The sequence below is a fragment of the Thalassophryne amazonica genome, chromosome 13, assembly GCF_902500255.1.
Source record: "Thalassophryne amazonica chromosome 13, fThaAma1.1, whole genome shotgun sequence".
Lineage (NCBI taxonomy): Eukaryota > Metazoa > Chordata > Actinopteri > Batrachoidiformes > Batrachoididae > Thalassophryne > Thalassophryne amazonica.
In genome coordinates this window covers 44,064,806-44,087,998 of record NC_047115.1, presented here as the reverse complement: position 1 = coordinate 44,087,998, position 23,193 = coordinate 44,064,806, and the positions used below count along the sequence as shown (strand labels likewise).

The window sequence follows — 23,193 nt, the reverse complement described above, 5'->3', positions numbered from 1 at the left end:
ATGCTGTGGCTGAACAACTTTATGCCTCTGTCGTTACTGCAGTTCTGCACATTATTCTTGTTCTTAAAATTCTGAACCAGTATGGCAACCTCTCCCTTTCCAAGATTTTATTGTGCTCCAATGCCATCTCTCCTAAAACATTTCCCTGCCTCCAATGGCACGTCTTCAGGACCAGCTGCCTTTCAACTCTTCATAACCCTCCTTACTAACTCATTGCACTTCCTGATTCACTCTCTCCACATGATTCAGCCTTCTTTCTCTCTCATTTTTCACAAATCATCAGTCTCTCAAAATACTCCTGCCACTTTCTCAACCCACTCTCCTCACTTATCAGTAAATTTCCATTTACATCCTTTGTCACCTTAACCTGCTTGCACATACTTCCTAGCTCAGTCCCAGTGTCTGGCCAGTTGATACAAGTCCTTCATATCTCCCATCTTAGTGTTAAACTTCATGTAGAACTCACTGCTGTATGCCCTTTCCTTAGCTTTTTGCACTCTCTTCAACATACAATGGATCTCCTGGTACTCCTGTTGACTCTTTTCATCTCCACCTGCTATCCCAATTCTTTATCACTTTGACTCTGTGCTTTCGTGTACTTCCTCAGTCCAACACCAAGTTGCCTCCTTTTCCTTCCTCTGTCTAGATGTCACATCTTCTTAGCCATGTTCCTCAGCACATCTGCAGTAACTGTCCAGGCATCTCACATAATTAGTGCAGCAGCTAAGAGAATATTTAGAGCAAAATCGTGCAAATGGTGATACAAGCACCAAAGTTGGCACAAATACTCCTTAGACATTACTCTTTTGAAAAAAATGACTGGCCACTTGAACTTTCAATAGGCGGCCAGGTAGGGGTCAACTGAAGAATTACATAGGGGTCAAAATTAAAAATGCTCAAATCATTTTGAAAACTATACCACATTATTTGTCTGATTGTAAGGATTCCATAAAGGTATAGTTTAGAAAATCTATGACTGAATGATCAGGAGTTATGGGGTAAAATCAGCAAAAAATGGTGACAAAGGTCAGTTTCAATTTGTACAGGGGTCCAAAGGTAAAGTTGCTCCAATTTTGGTAAAAAAAAAAAAAAAGATGCAAATTATTAGTTGAGTTAACAGGGTTTTAAAAAGGAATAGTTTCGACCATGTATCATTCTTAGTTAACATGTTACTATGTCATAGAGTCCAATGGATGTTGACCTTGTTTGACCTTTAATTTGGAGACCAAAAATTCAACACAATCAAAACTATTCCTTTTATTAATCCTATTATCTCAAGAAAGAAAGAAAGAAAAAAAGCTCAGAAAGAACTGGGGGAAGAAATAACTATACACACACACACACACACACACACACACACACACACACACACACACACACACACACACACACACACACACATATATATATATATATATATATATATATATATATATATATATATGATGTCTTATCTTTCTTATGTCTTATTATTTATTATTATATATACTTTTTTCTTGAGCCTCTTGGGTGGGTAGGGAGAGTTCCCATGGGATAAAAAAATCTTTTCAACCTACCATCCCTGGTTCTCAAGACCAGGCACCTAAATGGCTCTACTCTACTCTTTTCTACTCTGCTATTTTGCTCTTCCTTTTTAGATATTTAGATATACCTTAATATACTAGCATAGTTCAACCTTAGAATTGGAATACAATATATAAGATATACCTTATAAATTTTCATATAGTTTCTAAGGTTTGCTGTACACATCTATTTTGGCCACCTCAAGCATCCGTACCAACCTCTGGTACCGTAACTGTAGGAGTCAATGCGCAAGTACATTTTCAGCGGCACGCTGAGCACTGAACTCCACACTACGCTGAGCCATGGAAATATAGACTTACGTCGCATTGCGATGACGCCATACTTTTGACATTGGAGTGGAGAGCTGGACAGTTACATAAAGCTAATGCTTTAATGGTTTGTATATTTCACATTTTAAAATATTTTTATAGATCTCTAGTTAACGCTTGGGTAATAAAATTGTCAGATGTTGCGTGAGTGTTAGTCGCTCGTGAAAGTAGCCTGATTAGTTTTGTGTTTAATGACTGTCGAGACTGTCTAGCGTGAGGCTAGCTGCTAACTGTGGTGGTCTTTGTTGTAGTTATGGCTCTTCCTCAGCTTTCAACCAGACTTTCTGGGCTCCTGGTTTGTGCTTCGTCTGTAGCCCATCAGAGGACCTTTAGGTAAGATATGTTTTGTTAAATTTTAGTCGCCATGTTTGTAGTTTGCACTTAAAGAGGGTTGAGGTTGTGGACAGCCAAAGTCCAGTGACCGGGGGACCAACTCCAGATGTAGAGACACTGCCTTGGTTATGGTCAGAGAAAGGGGCAGACCCTAATTAAGCATGTTTTTGATTGTGGGAGGAAACCTACATAGACACGGGGAGAACATGCAAATGCCACACAGAAAGGGCGGGAAGCTATCCCACAACCTTCTTGCTGTGAGGCACCAATGCTAACCACTAAGCCACCATAGTACTTAATACAGTAACAGTTGGGTACTAGGTTCCTAACTAAGGCCCCCTTCACACATAGCACGAATAAGTAGGAATCACGACGAAACAGCCCAAATGAGCGAACCCCGATAACATCGAGCCAACGTCAGGAGGGACACATGGTCGGCCAGGCATGAGAGATCACATTGTGATGTGCGCGCATGAAACCGTCACAGCGGGAACACCATGCGAGCAGCTGGGGCGTGTGGAACCACGTCGTGCAGTCGCTGTGGAGAAAAAAAAATTTGCTCTCCAAATTTGGTAGTGCATCCTTTATCAAGCTGGCTGCTTTGGCTGCTGTTCATTGTCGGACTATCCATGAGAAAATCATCCATATTGGGACCAATACACACTTCTCGCCTTTAATTTAAAATTCTTCTTCTTACTTATAAGGTTTTGAATAATCAGGTCCCATCTTATCTTAGGGACCTCGTAGTACCATATCACCCCAATAGAGCGCTTCGCTCTCAGACTGCAGGCTTACTTGTAGTTCCTAGGGTTTGTAAGAGTAGAATGGGAGGCAGAGCCTTCAGCTTTCAGGCTCCTCTCCTGTGGAACCAGCTCCCAATTCAGATCAGGGAGACAGACACCCTCTCTACTTTTAAGATTAGGCTTAAAACTTTCCTTTTTGCTAAAGCTTATAGTTAGGGCTGGATCAGGTGACCCTGAACCATCCCTTAGTTATGCTGCTATAGACGTAGACTGCTGGGGGGTTCCCATGATGGACTGTTTCTTTCTCTTTTTGCTCTGTATGCACCACTCTGCATTTAATCATTAGTGATCGATCTCTGCTCCCCTCCACAGCATGTCTTTTTCCTGGTTCTCTCCCTCAGCCCCAACCAGTCCCAGCAGAAGACTGCCCCTCCCTGAGCCTGGTTCTGCTGGAGGTTTCTTCCTGTTAAAAGGGAGTTTTTCCTTCCCACTGTAGCCAAGTGCTTGCTCACAGGGGGTCGTTTTGACCGTTGGGGTTTTACATAATTATTGTATGGCCTTGCTTTACAATATAGAGCGCCTTGGGGCAACTGTTTGTTGTGATTTGGCGCTATATAAAAAAATTGATTGATTGATTTTCATCTTTTCCTCCGCGGACAGTTCTTGGGCTGCGCGCTATGACGTCATTTGTTTACACAGCTGGCGGGTATAGCCAGGTAGCGTTGACGTAAATCTGCGATACCGGCCTAGCAACGCCTTGGTAAAGTGATAATAATGTCCAATATTTAATCCTAATTATTGAGCAGACAAGTATGATCCCTCTGTGCCTCTGTATATGACCCATGGTTACAGACGTACAGTCATGAAATGACATGAATGAAGCAGTGCTCGCTTATTATGTCCAGCCGGGTATATAAATAATTACTACAATCACCGCTGGACATTATAGATTAGATATTGGTGTATAATTAGTGAAAATCACTGGGTTGATATAAATAATAAATAAAAGGGGACCCAATACAGAACCCTGCAGTTAAATAACCATGGTTAAATAAAAAATAAATGCCACTCGCGGTATTTGAACCTGCAAGCTCTGATTAACAGACGAAACTTTACCACTGCTCTACAACCCCGGCCTCAGAGGATGTTCATTCAGTTGTTTAATTTTGTAGAAAAAAAGCAGATCACAGACATGACACAAAACTAAAGTCATTTCAAATGGCAACTTTCTGGCTTTAAGAAACACTATAAGAAATCAAGAAAAAAGATTGTGGCAGTCAGTAACGGTTACTTTTTTAGACCAAGCAGAGGAAAAAAATATGGAATCACTCAGTTCTGAGGAAAAAATTATGGACTCACCCTGTAAATTTTCATCCCCCAAATTAACACCTGCATCATATCAGATCTGCTTGTTAGTCTGTATCTAAAAAGGAGTGAACACACCTTGGAGAGCTGTTGCACCAAGTGGACTGACATGAATCATGGCTCCAATACAAGAGATGTCAATTGAAACAAAGGAGAGGATTATCAAACTCTTAAAAGAGAGTAAATCATCACGCAATGTTGCAAAAGATGTTGGTTGTTCACAGTCAGCTGTGTCTAAACTCTGGACCAAATACAAACAACATGGGAAGGTTGTTAAAGGCAAACATACTGGTAGACCAAGGAAGACATCAAAGCGTCAAGACAGAAAACTTAAAGCAATATGTCTCAAAAATAGAAAAATGTACAACAAATGAGGAACGAATGGGAGGAGACTGGAGTCAACGTCTGTGACCGAACTGTAAGAAACCACCTAAAGGAAATGGGATTTACATACAGAAAAGCTAAACGAAAGGCATCATTAACACCTAAACAGAAAAAAAACAGGTTACAATGGGCTAAGGAAAAGCAATTGTGGACTGTGGATGACTGGATGAAAGTCATATTCAGTGATGAATCTCGAATCTGCATTGGGCAAGGTGATGATGCTGGAACTTTTGTTTGGTGCCTTTCCAATGAGATTTAGAAAGATGACTGCCTGAAGAGAACATGTAAATTTCCACAGTCATTGATGATATGGGGCTGCATGTCAGGTAAAGGCACTGGGGAGATGGCTGTCATTACATCATCAATAAATGCACAAGTTTATGTTGATATTTTGGACAATTGAAAGGATGTTTGGGGATGATGAAATCATTTTTCAAGATGATAATGCATCTTGCCATAGAGCAAAAACTGCAAAAACATTCCTTGCAAAAAGACACATAGGGTCAATGTCATGGCATAGGGTCAGTGTCAATGAGCAGATCTGATTTGATGCAGGTGTTAATTTGGGGGATGAAAATTTACAAGGTGATTCCATAATTTTTTCCTCAGAACTGAGTGATTCCATATTTTTTTCCTCTGCTTGGTCTAAAAAAGTAACCGTTACTGACTGCCACAATCTTTTTTTCTTGATTTCTTATAGTGTTTCTTAAAGCCAGAAAGTTGCCATTTGAAATGACTTTAGTTTTGTGTCATGTCTGTGATCTGCTTTTTTTCTACAAAATTAAACAACTGAATGAACATCCTCTGAGGCCGGTAATTCCATAATTTTTGCCAGGGGTTGTACAATCACTGTCTTATAACAGGAGCGTAAAATGCCTAAAATAACCAAGGAGATAAATGTATTTTTTTAAACTAGAAGCACTCGGAGAGCGCAAACCAATGCCATAGGGTCACTGACGTCACATGGAATACCCTTTGGCAAAGAGACTTATTCCACGTCGTTTCACGCTTCTACCGTCATGTTTCAGATTCAGTGGTTAAACCCTTAGTTCTTCAGCAAATGTATTTATAAAGAGAAACTGCATGAATTACACAATTTTTTTTTTCTTCTAATAAGTTTATTCAATGAGGAGAAACAAATGCTAAGTTATTGTTGTGTCGTAACTTAAATTTTGTTCAGCCTGTGTTACCCGTCTTCATGAAGTTAGATGCAAAAATGTTGAAACTGGCCCTATCCTGCAATGATAAAGAATTCTTAAAAAAAATACTGGATCCGGATCATGTTCCGGATCATTACCAGAATTTAATGACCTCTAAGTTAGGCCAAGATACACCCGTGGTAAAAATTTCATTGAAATCCATTGAGAATTTTTTGACTAATCCTGCTAATAAACCAACCAACAAACAAACGGATGCAACTGAAAACATAACCTCCTTGGCGGAGGTAAAAAGAGAAATTAGATCATGTATTTGTCAATGAAGTTTTCGTCGTCTTTAATTATGGTGAAAAAAGTCCCATAATAACTGACAAAATGGCATTTGTTACGGTGTATTTTTGGTGATACGTGACTGAAAGTGGCATATTTGTCACACTGTTGGCTTGTCATAGTCCTGTGGTGCACCACACACAGGACACGCATGTCCTGTCAGACAGACGTGGCATTCAGATTGCCTGCTGCATGTCCACGTGATCTGATGGTCCGTTTCACTTGGGACAGCCTGTCAATGTGCGCGCTCCATCCTATCGCACATGCAATATATGTATTTCCACGTGACAACAGCAAGCACACACACACGCCACGGTGGACAGTTGTAAGGTCGTGTCCGTCAAAACATGGTATGTGTTGTACAGCTGTGACATCCAGGACTGGAGATGTCAACAGCTGCTGCTGCTGGCAGCCAGCCACGCCCCCTGTCCGTTCAGCGCAAAGACCAAAGTGTCACTCTCTGTGTTATGTGATCGTTTTTTTTTTTTTTGTTTTGTTTATTTTGGCATGTAATTGTGTATGTAGTTATTGTAGTAGTTATTTCTATACCTGTGCTGGCTATGGTCTCTGTTTTTAATGAGACACATCGTGTGGACTGAGCTGTCATTTTTAGCTGTCTTTGAGTCTCTGGCCAGTGATCAGCTGAGAGGCGCCTCATTGTGATGTACACAATGAGGTGGAATGCTGTATACATATCAGCATTCCATGCAAGTATGCCCCCCTCCCCCCAATATGCTACATGTTGTGTGTGTGTCTGTGTGTGTGGGGGGCAAAACACATGCACGCCACCACGTGTTGCAGGGGGAGTGAGGGGGGGCATTAAACACACGCACACCACATGTATTGTGGGGGGAGCGGGGCGCGATACACATGCATAGCACATGTTGAGGGGAGAGCTGACACTCTGGCACACCATGTGTTGCTTGGCATCTCCACTGTCGTGGGGGCATTTAGACAAATTCCACAGCCAGCTCAAAAGTTCGTGTGTATCACCTGGAATTTGGTCAACCCCTGCCAAGAGAGGGATCGAATGGGCTCTCACGAGGCATGCTCTCTCTTTCAGCCGTTGTTGTGCACGAATAGTTGTAGCGACAGGTATGAGGCATTGGAGGCAGCTCCGATTTTTCACGACTGGCAAACATGGGCTCACGTCCTTAACATCAGTCGCTTCTATTCCCACACAACACTAAAATGGAATATTTCCAATTCATTCACAGCTTTCACTGCAAGTGAGAAAGAAGCCTTTATCTTCATCCCCCATTTTAGTATTGATTTGGGTTCCAGCGGGCTTGTTGTAGCTTTAAGATGACTGGTGTATGTTGTTTTTCTTCCCAGTGTGTCAGCTGTTGCAGCAGCCATTCAGAAAATGACAAGAGTTCGTGTTGTGGATAACAGCTCTCTTGGAAACACACTGTATCACCGCCCACCAAGAGTAATCCACGTCTACACCAAGAATGGTGTGGGAAAAGTCGGTGATAGAGTGTTGCTTGCCATCAAAGGACAGAAGAAGAAGGCCATTATTGTTGGACACAAAATGCCTGGGGCAGTCATGACGCCGCGTTTTGATTCGAACAATGTTGTTTTGATTGAGGACAACGGGAACCCTACAGGAACAAGAATCAAGGTCCCCATACCCACACATCTCCGCAAGATAGAGGGGGACAACTCAAAACTGTTAGCAATTGCTAGTTCATTTGTATAAGTTGTCATTTATCACTGTAGTTGTTTTTCCACACAACCAGAGCTTGTTTCACATTTTGGGTTAAAAACAAAATGATGCTAGTTTGGTTTTTGCTTTTCCTCCAGAGCTTAAAATGCTGACAGTAAATTTCAACTATTAATTCATTCAAGAGGTTTGTGTTATGTTGACCTGAACACATGATAACACTACATATGCACAAGTTCTAGAGGGTAAATATTTATTGAAGGCACAGCTTATAATTACAACACAATTTATTTTAACTTGCAGCATTAACAGCACTGGTATAACTTTATGTCTAAGGCATTCAGTATTGTGATCCCTGTAAATGTCTTTACAGTGGACTGGTTTTCACATACATATTAATAGTGCAACTGACTGAGCTAACATTTCAGTGAAAAAGTTTTTAATCATAGATACCATCTAAACCAGTATCACATCCATAAAATAAAACTGAAATCTAGTCATGTCTACACTGCCACCCACAGGTGAACTGATGAAAGAACCAACTGAATATGTTAAAATACTTCAAATCAGGAAGTACAGTGAGACCCTACAAGACTTTCTAAAGCATTACAGTAAAATAATTATCTCACATATCTGAAGTTACATTTTACTTATATTTGTCCATTTTGTCAGTTTTAATGTATTCAGAATTGTTACTTTTAGCATTCAGACAGTCTGTAAAACTAAAGTGCAGAAATATTAAAAATAACAGAATTTATACTTAGATTTTTTTTTTTCCCTCCATACTTTGCTCATGCTGTGTTACAGATGTGTCTACATGGCACAGTGACTGCTCTGTACTGTGGGGTTGCATAGGTTCAGAGACAGAAGAAATTCTTGGCTTGGGTGGACTTTGGTTCTGCACCATGCAGCTATTGTGGTGGGAACTGTTAAAAGGCAGAGGGTCTTCGGGGCTCCAGGTTCATGGCAGGCTGCAGGATACTAAATCTTTCAGTGTCCCTGCTTCAGCAAAGATGGTCCACTTCAACCACACATGGTCAGGTACAACCACTATGGATTAGATAAAAGACAATCAGTGAGGGGAGAAAAAGCAGCCATCAAGTCCCAGATCATTTACTGTACATATTTACTCTTCAAGGAGAACACACCTCTGTTAGCGTTATCTCAGCCAATCCTGACCCCTCTTTATCAAGCTGCTGGAAAGCTCCTGTTTAAAAACAAAACAAACTTATTCATACCAAGTGTGGTGTACATGAGTTCATAATTGATATTTTTTTTTTCTGCAAATGGGCAATTACATACACCAACATCTGTAGTAGTAATACTCACTAAACATGGATTCGAGCTTGACCAAGCAGCAGATGAAGTTGTCAAAATCGATAATCTCGTTGTCTGCATACCGAGCTACCAGAATCTGGTTCAGTCTGTTATTCAGTTTAAAACCTACAGAGAAGGAACAAAAAAAAAAGAAAGGGTGACTCACCTCTCCTATTCTCATGCTTACCGTAGGGTTTCAGGAATAAGTGCCAAAATGCATTTTACCTGCCGCCTCTACAGCAAGACGCATCTCATAAGAGCTCATGGCCCCTGACTTGTCGAGGTCAAATTGTCTAAAAATGACCTGTGAGACAAAAAAAAAAGTAAATTTATACATATGAAATTGTATGCAGTCTTCTTTGGGCATTCTGATTCCTACCAGCCATTTCCGGATTTTATTCCACAGAATCTGAAACTCAACCAGCCCTAAACGAGCACTGCCATCTTTCTGGGAATTGCTGGGTCAAGGGATCAAACATGACAAAAAGAAGTGATATATTTTGTGTTTTATTAATGGCTCATCGCAGACGAGGATACATCCATCAAGTTGACCATGGTCCTACAAGATTCCATACTGAAGCCATCAGTCTTCAGATCTTTATCTGAAATGGGGCAGGGAGAAGAAAACTTGAACAAAACCTGTTACACATACCCCAAAAAAAGATGGAACTGGATGGTGTGTACAAGTTTTCCAACAGCTATAAAAAGTCATTTATTGTAAACATAGCTTACGGCGGCAGACAACTCTGTTTAGAATGGTCCTAAGTTCACGAATAGAAATCTCCATATCCTGGAAAGCCAAGGGGTAAAGAAAAGAGATCAAGTACAGAATTTACAGGGTAAGCACTTCTTACAGTGTTGATTATATATTTTAAAAAACTGATCCAAATTAGAAGAAGGAAGGCCTTTATTGTGTATATACAAGATTTGTCCTGTGCATTTAACTTGTCATAATTACAGTTCGACACAATCCAACCAGTGGACGGCCACAGACCAGTGCCCACAGACCAATAATCTGTACATGTCCAAACCATCTCAATCTTGCCTCTGTCTCCAAGCAGTTTGACCTGCGCTGTCCCACTGATGTGTTCATTCCTTTGTTACTCTCAAGGAAAACTGCAGCTTCAGTTCTGCCTCCTTTGTATTAGCACCACTGCCTCTAAGCTGTAGAGCATAACTGGCCTCATTACCATCTTGTAAACCTTACCTTTCACTCTTGCAAGATGCCCTTCTGTCATAAATTGCTCCTGTCACTTTCCTCCACCCAGTCCAACTCTGCTTGCACTCTGTTCAAAAACATGCTTATTTAGGGTCTGCTCCTGTTTCTGCCCCTGACCAAGGCACAGTCTACATCTGGAGTTGGTCCCCAGGTGCTGGACTGTGACTGCCCACTGCTCCTTGTGGTTAGATTGTGTCTAACTGTAATTAGGATGGGTTAAATGCAGAGGACAAGTTTTGTTGTATGGATATATGTGTGCAATGACAACAAAGGCTCTATTCTATTCTCTACCTCTCTAACATACTCTCCATTATTTTGGATGGTTGACTCCAAGTATTGAAACCTTCATCTACCTTCACTACCTACCTGTAAACCGGACACCTCAGGGCCTATAAGGATTTCATTACCTCTTCATTTCAACCTCAGTATTCCACTATGTTCCCTTCATACAAGCACATATACAGTATTTATTTGATATGAGAATGACTGATTGATAGATTGATATGATCGACTGATAGATTGCTCCAAATGACTTATTTCCCTGCTCTCCAGAGTGTATCTCCACCTCTCCGGGCTAGTCTCAACCTGCTCTTTACTATACTACAGATCACAATGCCAGCTGCAAGCATCATAGTCCATGGTAACTTCTGCTTGATTTGTCCGGCAACCTGTCCATCACCACTCTAGACAAGAAAAGGGCCCAGAGCCTATCGCTGGTGTAATTACATTTTCACCATGAATGCATCTGTCTTTTATACTCCACATCACTGCTGTCACACTGTCCTTGCACATATCCTGTACCACCCTGACATACCTCTCTGTCAGATTTCCTCATAATTCATACATTCATTTTCTATACCCACTTGCTGGGGCTGGAGCCTATAACAGTAGTCATCAGGTGAGAAGCAGGGTACACCCTGGACAGGATGCCTCTAATCGCTTCATTCCTCATACAATGCCACACATTTTCTCTTTCACCCTGTTATAAGCTTTCTGTAAATCTACAAATACACAGTCAAACTTCGCCTGGCCTTCTCTATAGTTATCCATCAGCTCTCAAAGCTAATATTGCATCTATAGTGGTCTTTCTAGGCATAAAACCATATTGCTGCTTGCAGATCTTCACATTTTGACAAAGCCTCTATCCACTCCTCTTTCCCGCAACTTCATGCTGTGGTTGACCAACCTTGTGCCGCTGTAGTTACTGCAGCTATACAATCACTCTTACTCTTAAAAATCAGAACCGGTACACCTTCTCAACACACTGTCCTCATTTGTCAGCACATTTCCACCTGTATCCTTTAATGCCCTAAACTGCTACACAACCTTTCCAGCTCAGTCCCTCTCCTATCTGTTGTCCTTGCGGAATCATGCACTGGCACAGGAAACCTCCAGCATAATAGATTTTTGAAACAGACAAAAACAAGACTTTTTGACAACCTACCTCTCCTGCTAACTGGGCAAACATGGACTTGAAGGAGTCATCAATATCATCTTCAGTTATTTCATCCTGCAGGAGGGCAACAATATTTATGCACAGGTGCAAATAATGACTAAATAGTTCAGAATATGAATATAATTGCTTTGATTTTTAAATGCAAGTCATGTGACTAACACCAACCTCATCACCCAACTCTGCAGAGATTTCATCGTCGAGTTCTCTGAAAAGTCCAAAAATATGTTTTTGCTTTCACACATTATAAAAAGGTCTGAACACACACATGACAAGGTAACAGCATTTTTTTTTTTTTAAAAAAGCTGGCATTAAATGAAATGTACAGGCACATACTGTGTATCCGACTGCTTCTCAGTGAAGACTCTGAGGACAAAGTCGGCTTCTCTACCTGGCTCAAAGGTGGAGGGGACAATAAGGTACTCTCCAGGTGGCAGACGAAGCCGTGTGCTCACCTCTCGCAAATTAATGAAGGTCTCTGATCGAGCACATGATGAGTGGCTCAAAAAAAATTTTTTCTTCAAATGGACGTTCTGGCAACCTCTGTACTGCGAGCAACAGAAAACAGCCACTTATCATGCCAGTAATTTGCTTTATTACTTTATTAAAATTCACTTATTGCCTTTTGCATTACCGCCCACCAACACAACTAAGCGGACAACAGTGAGTCATTCTCATATCAAATAAATAAAGGAAGAAAATGGTTACAGACTTCTCAGAATTGCACATTTTCTTTCCAGCACTACTTTGTTTAGGCTTACAAAGCTGCGTTGTTTGTTTCCCCCATTTTAAAATCAATGCATCTTCAGAACTGTTTAAGATATCTGTGAAACTTTCAGGACCTTAAATATGTATAAAGTCCAATGATGCCATGTGGAAAAAAAAGAGGGTATGATTAAAATCCTTCATTTACAATTTTTTAAAACTACAAATAAAGAAATAAATGGCTGCATTTAATCCATAGAATCACAATCAAAAGTGATAGCAGAGATTCAGAAATGGTTCTGGGGTTAATTTTACTCAGTGCAATATTGATTTACAACTTCACTGACTAACCCAACTATACAAAGTAAAGGTATGGAGCAAGCTAAAAACACTCAGTAAAATTCTTTTTGTCACCACTGAATAGGGAAAAAAGTCATTAGAAGTGTCTGGTAGGATGGCGAGGATCCCGGTAGAAGTAAGCATAAAATAAATAAATACATTTAAACAGCTGATCACACAGATAGCAGATTACTTCAGCCTCATTGCTGTCCAACAGCACTTCGGTCCACTGAGTCATTCCAAGTTCATTGCCAATGTGGGGCTAGTTCTACATGACCAAGCTTAATTGCTAACTAAGGCTTGCCTGATGGACAGAAAAAGACTTTGATCATGGCTGCACAAGAACAATCTCTGAGGAACAGATCCATAGAGGCAGGGATCTATCACAGAAGACAGGACATGTGCAGGCTGTGCAAAGATGTTCCTGAGACGGTCCAGCACATATGTAGTGGCAGAAGGCAAGATGGGACAGCACACACTGAGAGACACAGCCAAGCAGCTGGAATAGTGTATCGGAACATCTGTGCCAAATACAAATGGAAAGCACCATTAAAGGTGGTGAGGAACAGTAGAGCTAAGGTGCTGTGGGGCTTCAAGTTCCACACAGACAAACAGGTGAAATCCAAACAACCAGACATGGTGATGGTTGAGTAGAAAATGGCAACTGTAGCAGTTGTGGCAATTCCAAGTGACAGCAGCTTCAGGAAGAAAGCATGAGAAGACTGAAAAGTACCAGGAGTGGAAGGAAAAACTGGATAATATGTGGAAGGCAAAGGCCACGGCTGTTCCAGTGGTAACAAGAGCTCTTAGGGCTATGACCCCAAAAGTGAGAAAGGCTCCAGTAGATTCCAGATGCAACATTTGAGGTCTTTGACCAGAAAAGTGCAGGAACAGCTAAGATAATACTCAAGACCCTCTCAAACTCCCAAGTTTCTGGTGGAAGACCTGAGTTTTAAGGTGACACACATCACCACCCCAGAAAGAGGGAAGTGTATATATGGAAAAGTTTCACAAAGATACAAGCTTGTAAAGAGACAATTTGACCTGAATATTGGACTGGTGTGTCTTATGGTCTGACAAAAACTATAGCACTGCAATCAAAAGAACTTGACTTAGAATGACAAATTATCATCTTCTCACATGCCCAATAAAGGTGTTTAATTTATATGCTTGCATTTTTACACCTTGTGTGTAATTGTGTGCAAGATGTTATTTTTGTTGTTAGGTGGGCTGTTTGCTCAACTGAGAATGTACAACTATCTCCATTTGTCAGATCCAGAAAATTTGGTGAGGATGTCTTTGATACCAAGCTTCTGAGTCATTCTTAGGATTGTTTTACTTTACAGTGAAAAATTCTTGCAACTTCAGTTATTTTAAACATGGATGAAATTAAGCTGCTGTGGAGTTGCGTGGTGCAAAGCACTTTGTAACATACTTGAAACTTGTCAAACTCAATTGCAACTAGGGCAATCACAATTATTACAATATTCGCCAATCGCGATTATTTTTCATATTCGCGATTACCGTCAGTTATTTATTTTATCCACAAAGCATAAAACGACTCAATCTGACGTCATTGTGCTGCAGCCTCGCTCACTCTGTTTCGCTCTCGTCTTAAGGCAGGACAATAACATGGAGGCTGAGGAGCGATCCATCCTGCCGTTTGGATAAGACGGCCGATTAAAACAGTGGCCGTCTTCTTCAAAGCCGTGTAAAATGCGGAGTTTACCCAAGGAGCTGTCGGTGTGTGTGTCTGTGTGCGCATGGAGTCAACAGGCTGCAGACTACGAGGGAGGGGGTGGGTGAGGGAGATTCCTGAATGGAGGCATGACACGCTGCTGAGAACCATCAGTGCACGTGAGACAGCGAGCGCGGAGCAGAGAGAGGATTTTAACCCGAGTGAACATGTTAAAAAAACAAAAACAAAACCTGGAGCTGCTTTTACTTCTCTCTGAATTTTCTCTCCCGGTGTGATTCTGCCGTTACCGTCCTGTTCACACCATGTGCGCGTCGTATACTGAATTTATGAGATCATGAGATGAAATAAACGGTCAAATATCTTTAAAAACTTATTTAAAAAATGAGAATATATGAATGAACGTGGAGAAGCTGTGGTGATGTTCAGACGCACAGATCACAAAAAGCAAGTGAGAACTCTGAACTTTAACAGCTGTTATTTTCCAAAAGTATTTATTTGTTCAATCTTGAGCTTAATGTAGTGTTTAAGCACAAAATGTGACTGATGTGGAGAAACAATTTCAGAAATGCAACAGAAACAACCACAAATCATAAAAAGTTGGGACTGTATGCAAAATGAAGATAAAAATGTTGCACTATATTTGTTGTGTGGGCCGCCAGAAGAGGAGGTACTGCTGGCCCACCACCAGAGGGCGCCCTGTCTGGAGTGCGGGCTCCAGGCACCAGAGGGCGCAGCTGCCTCACAGGAGCAGCCAGGGTGACAGCTGCCACGCATCACCTGCAACAGCTGTTACCAATCATCTGATCAGCAGGGGTAGATCAGCAGGACAACGTCTCCACCTCTTTGCCGAGATATCGTTCTACCTGGAAGGTAACATTCTCAGCTAACTGTGTGACAGTAACCTTTTGTGACTTTTGTGCGTTGTATAACAGACTCCTTTTCCAACAAGAGGTGGAGGTAGTTTTCCTGCCGTGCGGATTGCTGGGTGCAAACGCGCCCACATTTAATTGTTTCTTTGTTCCTCGCCAGCAGTACCAGGTCCGACACGCGGAGGCAGTGGCCACCTGGGAATTCGGGACTTGGCGGCTCCAGTATTCCCGGGGTCTGGTGGCGGAGGAAATCGTGTGGTTCCGGTTCTGCTTTGGACAGACGTCTCCTATCTTCGAGCCTGCCCACACGACACCTTTTGTGATTTGGCTTTTTGTCCATTGTTGTTATCTGTTGTATTTGTTGTGCCCATTCACAACAGTAAAGTGTTATTTGACTTCCTCCATTGTCCGTTCATTTGCGCCCCCTGTTGTGGGTCCGTGTACCTACACTTTCCCAACAATATTCCCAGTTTCTCCACTCACAGAAGCCAAACGTTCTTCCAGAGTTGCGTAATTATACTACGATAGTAGAATATAAAGAAGGGAAAAAAGAAAAACAAATAGACAATCGCAATTATTTGTCTGACAATTAATCGTCTCCAGAAATTCCTAATCGTGACAGCCCTAATTGCAACAGTTGTAAAACTCATTATGAAACTAGTTTCATACAACAGCCGATCAAAATTGATATCGAGTCACATGATGCCATCAAACTAATGTTCATTCATTCATCTTCTACCGCTTAGTCCAATTAAGGGTCGCGGGGGGCTGGAGCCTATCCCAGCAGTCATGGAGCGCGAGGCGGGGTACACCCAGGACAGGACGCCAGCCTGACACAGACACACCCACACACACACCTACGGACAATTTTAAAGATTCCAATCCACCTAACCCACATGTCTTTGGATGTGGGAGGAAACCAGAGCACCCGGAGGAAACACGGGGAGAACATGCAAACTCCACACAGAAAGGCCATGGGAACTGAACCCATGACCTTCTCGCTGTGAGGCAACAGTGCTTACCACTAAGCACCGTGCTGCCCTCAAACTAATGTTGATGCAGTATAATTTCAACTGGACAACAGCTCACCAAAATTATGATGGAATGAACAAAAAGGAGAAAATGTTCTCCAATGTTAATGCTTTGGTGAGAATCAATGCCTTTTCTAACCACATATCAATTAGTGCAGCAGATAATTGAAACAATCTTTCAAATGGTGACACAAGCACCAAACATGGCACAAATACTCCTTAGACATTACTCTTTTGAAAAAGCAGACAGGCCACTTGAATTTGCAATAGGCAGCCAGGTTGAAAATACTCCAATCATATTGAAAGGTATACCACATTATCTGTGTGATCATAAAGATTCAAAAAAGGTATATTTTGGACTATCTGACTGAATTCTATGGAGTTATGGGGCAAAAACAGCAAAAATGGTGACAAAGGTCCATGTCAGTTTGTACAGGGGTCAAAAGTTAAAAGTTCCTCCAATTTTAGAAAAAGCGGTGCAAATTACTGGTTGAGCTAATATGATTAATAAATGGAATAGTTTTGACGATGTTGAATGTTTGGTCTCCAAAGTAAAGGTCAGACAATGTCAACGTCCATTGGATTCTATGACATACAGTGTCCTCCAAAAGTATTGGAACACTTGGTATTTCACACATTTTAATTGTTTATGCCATTTCAAATACAAAAAATACAAAAAATTCTAAAATTATCTTCCTTAAACTCAAACTGAAAGCAAAACTCAATAACATCTAAATTAATTAGTATAAAAGCCAAGATGATGGGTTGCGTAAGTAATGGAACGCTCTGATATAATACCTGTAAATAATCAGTTTTACACCCATGTACACCAGCGTATGCCAGCAGCTTCACAGATTCATTTAAAACACACCGTCGTACTTATAACTTTTCATTTGACAATTATTTTGACTGTTCTCAACAATAATAAAAACTGTGGACTGTGAGATGGTGATGAAACCATCTTTCATCTATTTGATATGAAATGAACCCAATTTTACTGTAATATTCAGCTTAACAGTATCAAGAACCTGCTTGAAATTGGCAATCAATCACATTGAAAAACAGGCCTATCGTATGTATTGGTTTTAGTGCAAGAGCATTGTAATGACCCATCTTTTTCCATCAAATTTCAAACAGACCTTTATACTGTAAGAAATTTAAAAAACCAACAATTGCATAAAAATAGGACTAGTGCATTAAAATGATGAGCAATACAATGATATGTACATTATATGCAGTGAACTAAGAAATACATGCAAAATAAAAACATGTTGTTGAGCATAATGCTTTGATAAAGAATAACAATAAAAGACAAGTGGTATTTCATGCTGTGCTTACCTCTTCTGGAATCTGCACAAAAAGGAAAGAGGAAAGAGTTAATATGTAAACATACATTATCTGAATCAAAACATCTTAAAATATTGTAGGTAAAAAAATGAAACTGACAAATGAGCAAACATAACGCTGTGTCCATTCACACCTCGTAGAGAGCAAAGCCAATGGTGTGCATGTCCTGGCCTTGGCGTCGATATCTGCGCCGGTCCTTTTGCATTAGAGCCACCAAGAAACTGCACCCAACTTCATCATCATCTGGGTCATCATCCTCCTCCAACAGATTGATCTTGTACTGAGGGTTTATCCAAAACGTATCTATAAGGACAGCATTGTTGTCAGTATTAGTGTGTCAAATACACAATAATATAGTCTTCTGCTTCAGAGGTAGTTCCTTGTCAGTTAACACTGAAACTCACTGGCATGATTCCTGCAGCCTCCAGCGGTGCTGCCTCTCCTCCACGTTCCGTAAAACTTGATGGTGTTCCAGTAGCTGAGACTGTCCTCGCTCAGAGCATCTGGGGTCAAATTACAGATTTCTAGCCTGGAAAACTGTCTTGTGAACTCACTGAAGGACATCCTAAAAGAACAACAGTCAAGTATTTGATGAGTGAAATGCTGCTTTATACTGATCATCGGACATGTTGCTTCTTCTGGTTTTACCAAAACTCTCCATCTTCCATTTTAAGATGCAAGTCTTCTCGCTCAGAGGGATCAACTTCATCCCATTCAGGAGAACTGCACAAAAGGTGGGAAATAAATACATAAATATAGTCAGCCGCTTCGGGTTCTCCCTTGTTTCACTAATATATAGACATAAATGAAAATAGAAGGTACACTCCAAGAGTGTAACACCCACATTTTAACACCTAGTCATCTATTCATTCAAATTAATTCTTTGTGATTCCATGACACCATAATAGAGTTTGGGTATCTTAATTTGCCACAAATGTCAGGTGGATGGATTATCTTGGCAAAGGTGAAGTGCTCACCAGCACAGAATTTTATACAACTCCAATTCCAATAAGTTAGGACTTTGTGCGAAATGTAAATAAAAACAGAATACAATGATTTGCAAATCCTCTTCAACCTATATTCAATTGAATACACCACAAAGACAAGATATTTAATGTTCAAACTGATAAACTTTATTGTGCAAATATTTTCTCATTTTGAAATGGATGCCTGTAACACATTTCAAAAAATCTGGGACGGGGGCAACAAAAGACTGGGAAAGTTGATGAATGCTCAAAGAACACCTGTTTGGAACATTCCACAGGTGAACAGGTTAATTGAAAACAGGTGAGTGTCATGATTGGGTATAAAAGGAGCATCCCCAAAAGGCTCAGCCGTCCACAAACAAAGACAGGGTGAGGATCACCACTTTGTGAACAACAGCATGAAAAAATAGCCCAACAGTTTAAGAACAATGTTTCTCAACGTTCAATTGTAAGGAATTTAGGGATTCCATCATCTACAGTCCATAATATAATCAGAAGATTCAGAGAATCTGGAGAACTTTCTACGCGTAAGTGGCAAAGCCAAAATCCAACACTGAATGCCCGTGACCCGTGAGTAAAAGAGTGCGGGTACTAGACTGGCCTGCCTGCAGTCCAGACCTGTCACCCATTGAAAATGTGTGGCGCATTATGAAGCGCAAAATACAACAACGGAGACCCTGGACTGTTGAACAATTTAAGTTGTACATCAAGCAGAAATGGGAAAGAATTCCACCTACAAAGCTTCAACAATTAGTGTCCTCAGTTCCCAAACACTTATTGAGTGTTGTTTGAAGGAAAGGTGATGTAACACAGTGGTAAACATACCACTGTCCCAGCTTTTTTGAAACGTGTTGCAGGTATCCATTTCAAAATGAGCAAATATTTGCACAAAAACAATAAAGTTTATCAGTTTGAACATTAAATATCTTGTCTTTGTGGTGTATTCAATTAAATATAGGTTGAAGAGGATTTGCAAATCATTGTATTCTGTTTTTATTTACATTTTACACAATGTCCCAACTTCATTGGAATTGGAGTTGTAAATTTGTGAACAAAGTTTGAGAAACAAGCATTTTGTATGCACAGAAGAAATACAATTAATTCAAGAAAAATGGAAGCAAAATGAAGATTGTTTATATTTTTGTTGAGTGTAAAATGCATGAAACAACACTATGTTCAAATGTTAACTTTATTTTCACATTAAATTATTTAAAAATAATAGTTTCAAGATACATTTATGCTCATGACCCTTAACTGGAGTAAGCAAGTATAGAAAATGAATTAATCCCCCCATAAGGCTAGCATACTGGTGGAGTATGGAATTATTCCTCTAAATGCCGCTGTTGTCACCGGCTGGCAAACTGAAGTTACGTCCGTGCTAAAAGGTGGGGGGAATTAAAAAATAATAAAATCATCATACTCATTTGTCATAGTGTGTGCCTGAGACTGAGAGTATAATGGTGGTGCTTATTGTTATTTTATTATTATTATTATTATTTTTCCCCCTTTTACACAAACTGTAACCTTGCCAGCAGGTAACAACAGCGGCATTTAGAGGAATGATCCTTAGCCACAACAACAAGGATTATTATTATTATAATTTTATTTTTTCTCTTTTACACATGTAACTTCACGAACCGGTGAACCGGGAGATATTAATGGTCCAGTCCATGCCAGAGGAATTTGCGTTGCCCCATGAAAAAAGGCACGTTAATGAGGAACTAATAAAAACTGCACACTGTTTTTATTTACTATGATAGTGGCTGAAGATTCTCTTTTCTTGCTGCTTAAAATAATAATAATCAGAACCACCACCCACTATGACTATGCTCTCAGGCTCAGGCACACACTGGCATGACAAATGAGTACAATGATCAGATTCAGCAGGGTTTTCTGACTTAATTACTAGGTCACATCGGAGGATCACAACCCCGCACCCCGCCAAATCCTAAATGGAGGTATTCGTGAAATGGTCTATACAGTCGGCATATGCTGACTAAATTGTCAAGGTGTGACAGGGGTCTGCATAGGACTTGCTGATTTTTAACTTTATATATTTTTGTGGTTACAGATTAACATCCTCAAAGTCCCACATTTCAATGACTGTGCATGGTGACACTGTGGCTAAACCTATTCAAGGACAGCCACCTGTAAGCTGCTCTCCATTTACTGCTCAGGATTTCTCATATTATTTCATAGAATAAATAGATGACATCAGGTCAAATATATCCCAACATGCCTTAGTCCCACCACTGCATGCTGCTACTGATGTGGGTGCCATCTCTGATAGGATGCCAAGATTTACCGAATTTGATACCATTCTGCTGGGTATGCTAACAAAACTTGTAACTTCTGCTAAATGCACTTGTCTTTTTGACCCGATATCACCTAAACTGTTGAAGGACCTGTGGCCTACACGTGGACCTACTGTACTGGAAATTATTAACCTGTTATTAACCTTGAGATGTTCTTAAATGTTTTAAATCTGCAATGATTAAACCAATTCTTAAGAAATCTGACCTTGATCCCAGTCTACTGAAAAACTATAGGAAGATACCATACCTATCCTTTTGCTCTAAAATCCTTGAAAATATAGTTTTGCAGCAAGGTATTTTTTTTGTTGCACCAGTAAATGTAATGGGATTTTTCCACCCGACAATCTTGATTATTCCACCAAAATTTCTGAAACCTGTGACCGTGATACATTACATAACTTTAGTGGTCACTAAGCAATGCAGGTATTGATCAGAAACACTTACTTGTCACTCCACGCACCAGTCCACTCTACCTGGCCCCATGGGTTTCGTACTCGGATCAGCCGTTCCACGCTGCCTCGAAAATCAACCTATGTAATACCAGAGAGATGGAGGGTTAAGCGCCATAGATAGCAGGCACTGTCATGATGGGAAAATATCTACAGAGTGACGGACCTGTTTCAGTCCTGTGACGGAGTAAGCGTGACCTTTCACAAGCTTCTTGAATGTAACAGCCTCCATGTCGAAGGCACTTGTGATCTGTATTCATAAGAAAGCACATCTAAGCAAGAGCTGTTGAGCGCAGCATTAACTAGAAATCCTTTTAATGTAATTGGTCCATTGAAGATAGTGGAGTATAGATTGTGCATCTTGGCTGTGTTGAGCACTTACGTCAATAGAGCAACCCAGCAGTGAGCCTCTCTCCAAAGCCTTGCCAATTATTTTGTACAGATCTCTGGGAGCTTTGCAGAGCTCGTACATTTCAGACACACCGCCGGTGAAATCCTCAAAGCCTTCAGTGGTGCTGCCTCCAGACAGAGCTTCATACGAACCATTCAGCCTGACACCACAGAGAGAAAAATTATGGTTTCATTTCCATTAACTGCAGCAATGAATGTTGAGAACCATTTGCCACTTCCTACTAAATATATACAGTATTCTGAATTATTCAGGAAATGACGAATACGTACTTAGCGTAAGCTTTCTCGAGGAGTGCACTCCAGAATTCATTGCCCTCAGCAGAATGGACAAACATAAGCTCCCTGTCTTTGACCGGCAATCTGTCATCTATCACAACATCTACCCATTCGCCAAACTGCCAGAACTGCAAGATGAATCAAATCAAAAACTCTGTAACTGAAAGCATCACTTTACAAGACTGCAGAAAACCATCTTTCAGTACCTGAAAGTGGAAGATTCCAGCATAATCATCTTGGAAGGACTGTCCGTGTGGAACAACCCGATGAAGAAGTCTCTCATTTAGAGTGAGCGAGGCGATGGCGGCTAAGAGCCAGCAGTCACCTACAAGTGACAAAGCATTTTGTGTTCCTGCAGGTTTTTTGTGCCAGACATTAAATTAATGATGATCTGATGACACTGACCACCAAGCAGAGTTGGAAGTATGCAAATAAGGTGGTTACACTTGCATATAAATTGGGAGTGTTGTATATTTAATCTATTTTAGATGTAAAACATCCACAACTGTGTATACTTGGTGAAAAGGCAAATGTACCAAACATGGCCCTATAAACATTCTGAGAGTTCATCACAGGTGAGAAGGGCATTTAAAAACATTTTTACATGCATTACTGGGGAAAAACACAAAGACAGTTGCTTCATGATCACTTAATAAACAACTGTAAAAATCTGATTAAATACAACACAATTTCCTTACAAACTTCAGGGTACCACCTCAAAGAAATTATGATTGAAATTGGTCTTATATTTTTTATTTGTAAATATTACACATTAAAGAGCTTTAGATTAGTTTAAGTTCAAATTCGTAAAATGTTTGTATACTACTGTATGTGCTGAACTGTACACTTATAAAAAGTAACTATTGTCTCAATGAGAAAAACTGGTAACAATTTGCATAGATTTTTT

The 23,193-nt window shown here is 40.4% G+C and overlaps 2 protein-coding genes across 3 annotated transcripts in view; one reads left to right on the top strand and one right to left on the bottom strand.

Annotated features, from left to right (window-relative positions):
• Positions 1-1,879: 1,879 nt before the first annotated feature.
• mrpl14 (mitochondrial ribosomal protein L14) lies at positions 1,880-8,245 on the top strand. 2 transcript variants are annotated; one of them, XM_034184326.1, is made up of 4 exons: positions 1,880-1,940; positions 2,141-2,225; positions 7,540-7,965; positions 8,005-8,245. In XM_034184326.1, exons 2-3 carry the CDS (start codon positions 2,146-2,148, stop codon positions 7,904-7,906), a joined length of 447 nt encoding a protein of 148 aa, XP_034040217.1. In that variant the 5' UTR covers positions 1,880-1,940; positions 2,141-2,145; the 3' UTR covers positions 7,907-7,965; positions 8,005-8,245. The 2 variants fall into 2 exon arrangements, with proteins under 2 accessions (XP_034040217.1, XP_034040219.1); XM_034184328.1 differs by lacking the exon at positions 1,880-1,940 and adding an exon at positions 1,979-2,013 and having other exon boundaries at positions 2,080-2,225.
• Positions 8,114-23,193, bottom strand: part of capn1a (calpain 1, (mu/I) large subunit a) — a 34,336-nt gene continuing 19,256 nt past the window's right edge. Inside the window, exons 5-23 of the mRNA XM_034184325.1 lie at positions 22,493-22,611; positions 22,281-22,414; positions 21,982-22,150; positions 21,766-21,849; positions 21,595-21,680; positions 18,498-18,572; positions 18,254-18,414; positions 17,983-18,152; positions 17,841-17,852; positions 12,196-12,407; positions 12,028-12,067; positions 11,851-11,916; positions 9,920-9,977; positions 9,725-9,789; positions 9,567-9,635; positions 9,413-9,491; positions 9,200-9,313; positions 9,019-9,077; positions 8,114-8,920 (exon numbers count right to left, since the gene is read on the bottom strand). Coding sequence (XP_034040216.1) covers positions 8,894-8,920; positions 9,019-9,077; positions 9,200-9,313; positions 9,413-9,491; positions 9,567-9,635; positions 9,725-9,789; positions 9,920-9,977; positions 11,851-11,916; positions 12,028-12,067; positions 12,196-12,407; positions 17,841-17,852; positions 17,983-18,152; positions 18,254-18,414; positions 18,498-18,572; positions 21,595-21,680; positions 21,766-21,849; positions 21,982-22,150; positions 22,281-22,414; positions 22,493-22,611 — 1,799 coding nt within the window. The 3' untranslated portion in view covers positions 8,114-8,893. The remainder of the gene's footprint in view (positions 8,921-9,018; positions 9,078-9,199; positions 9,314-9,412; positions 9,492-9,566; positions 9,636-9,724; positions 9,790-9,919; positions 9,978-11,850; positions 11,917-12,027; positions 12,068-12,195; positions 12,408-17,840; positions 17,853-17,982; positions 18,153-18,253; positions 18,415-18,497; positions 18,573-21,594; positions 21,681-21,765; positions 21,850-21,981; positions 22,151-22,280; positions 22,415-22,492; positions 22,612-23,193) is intronic.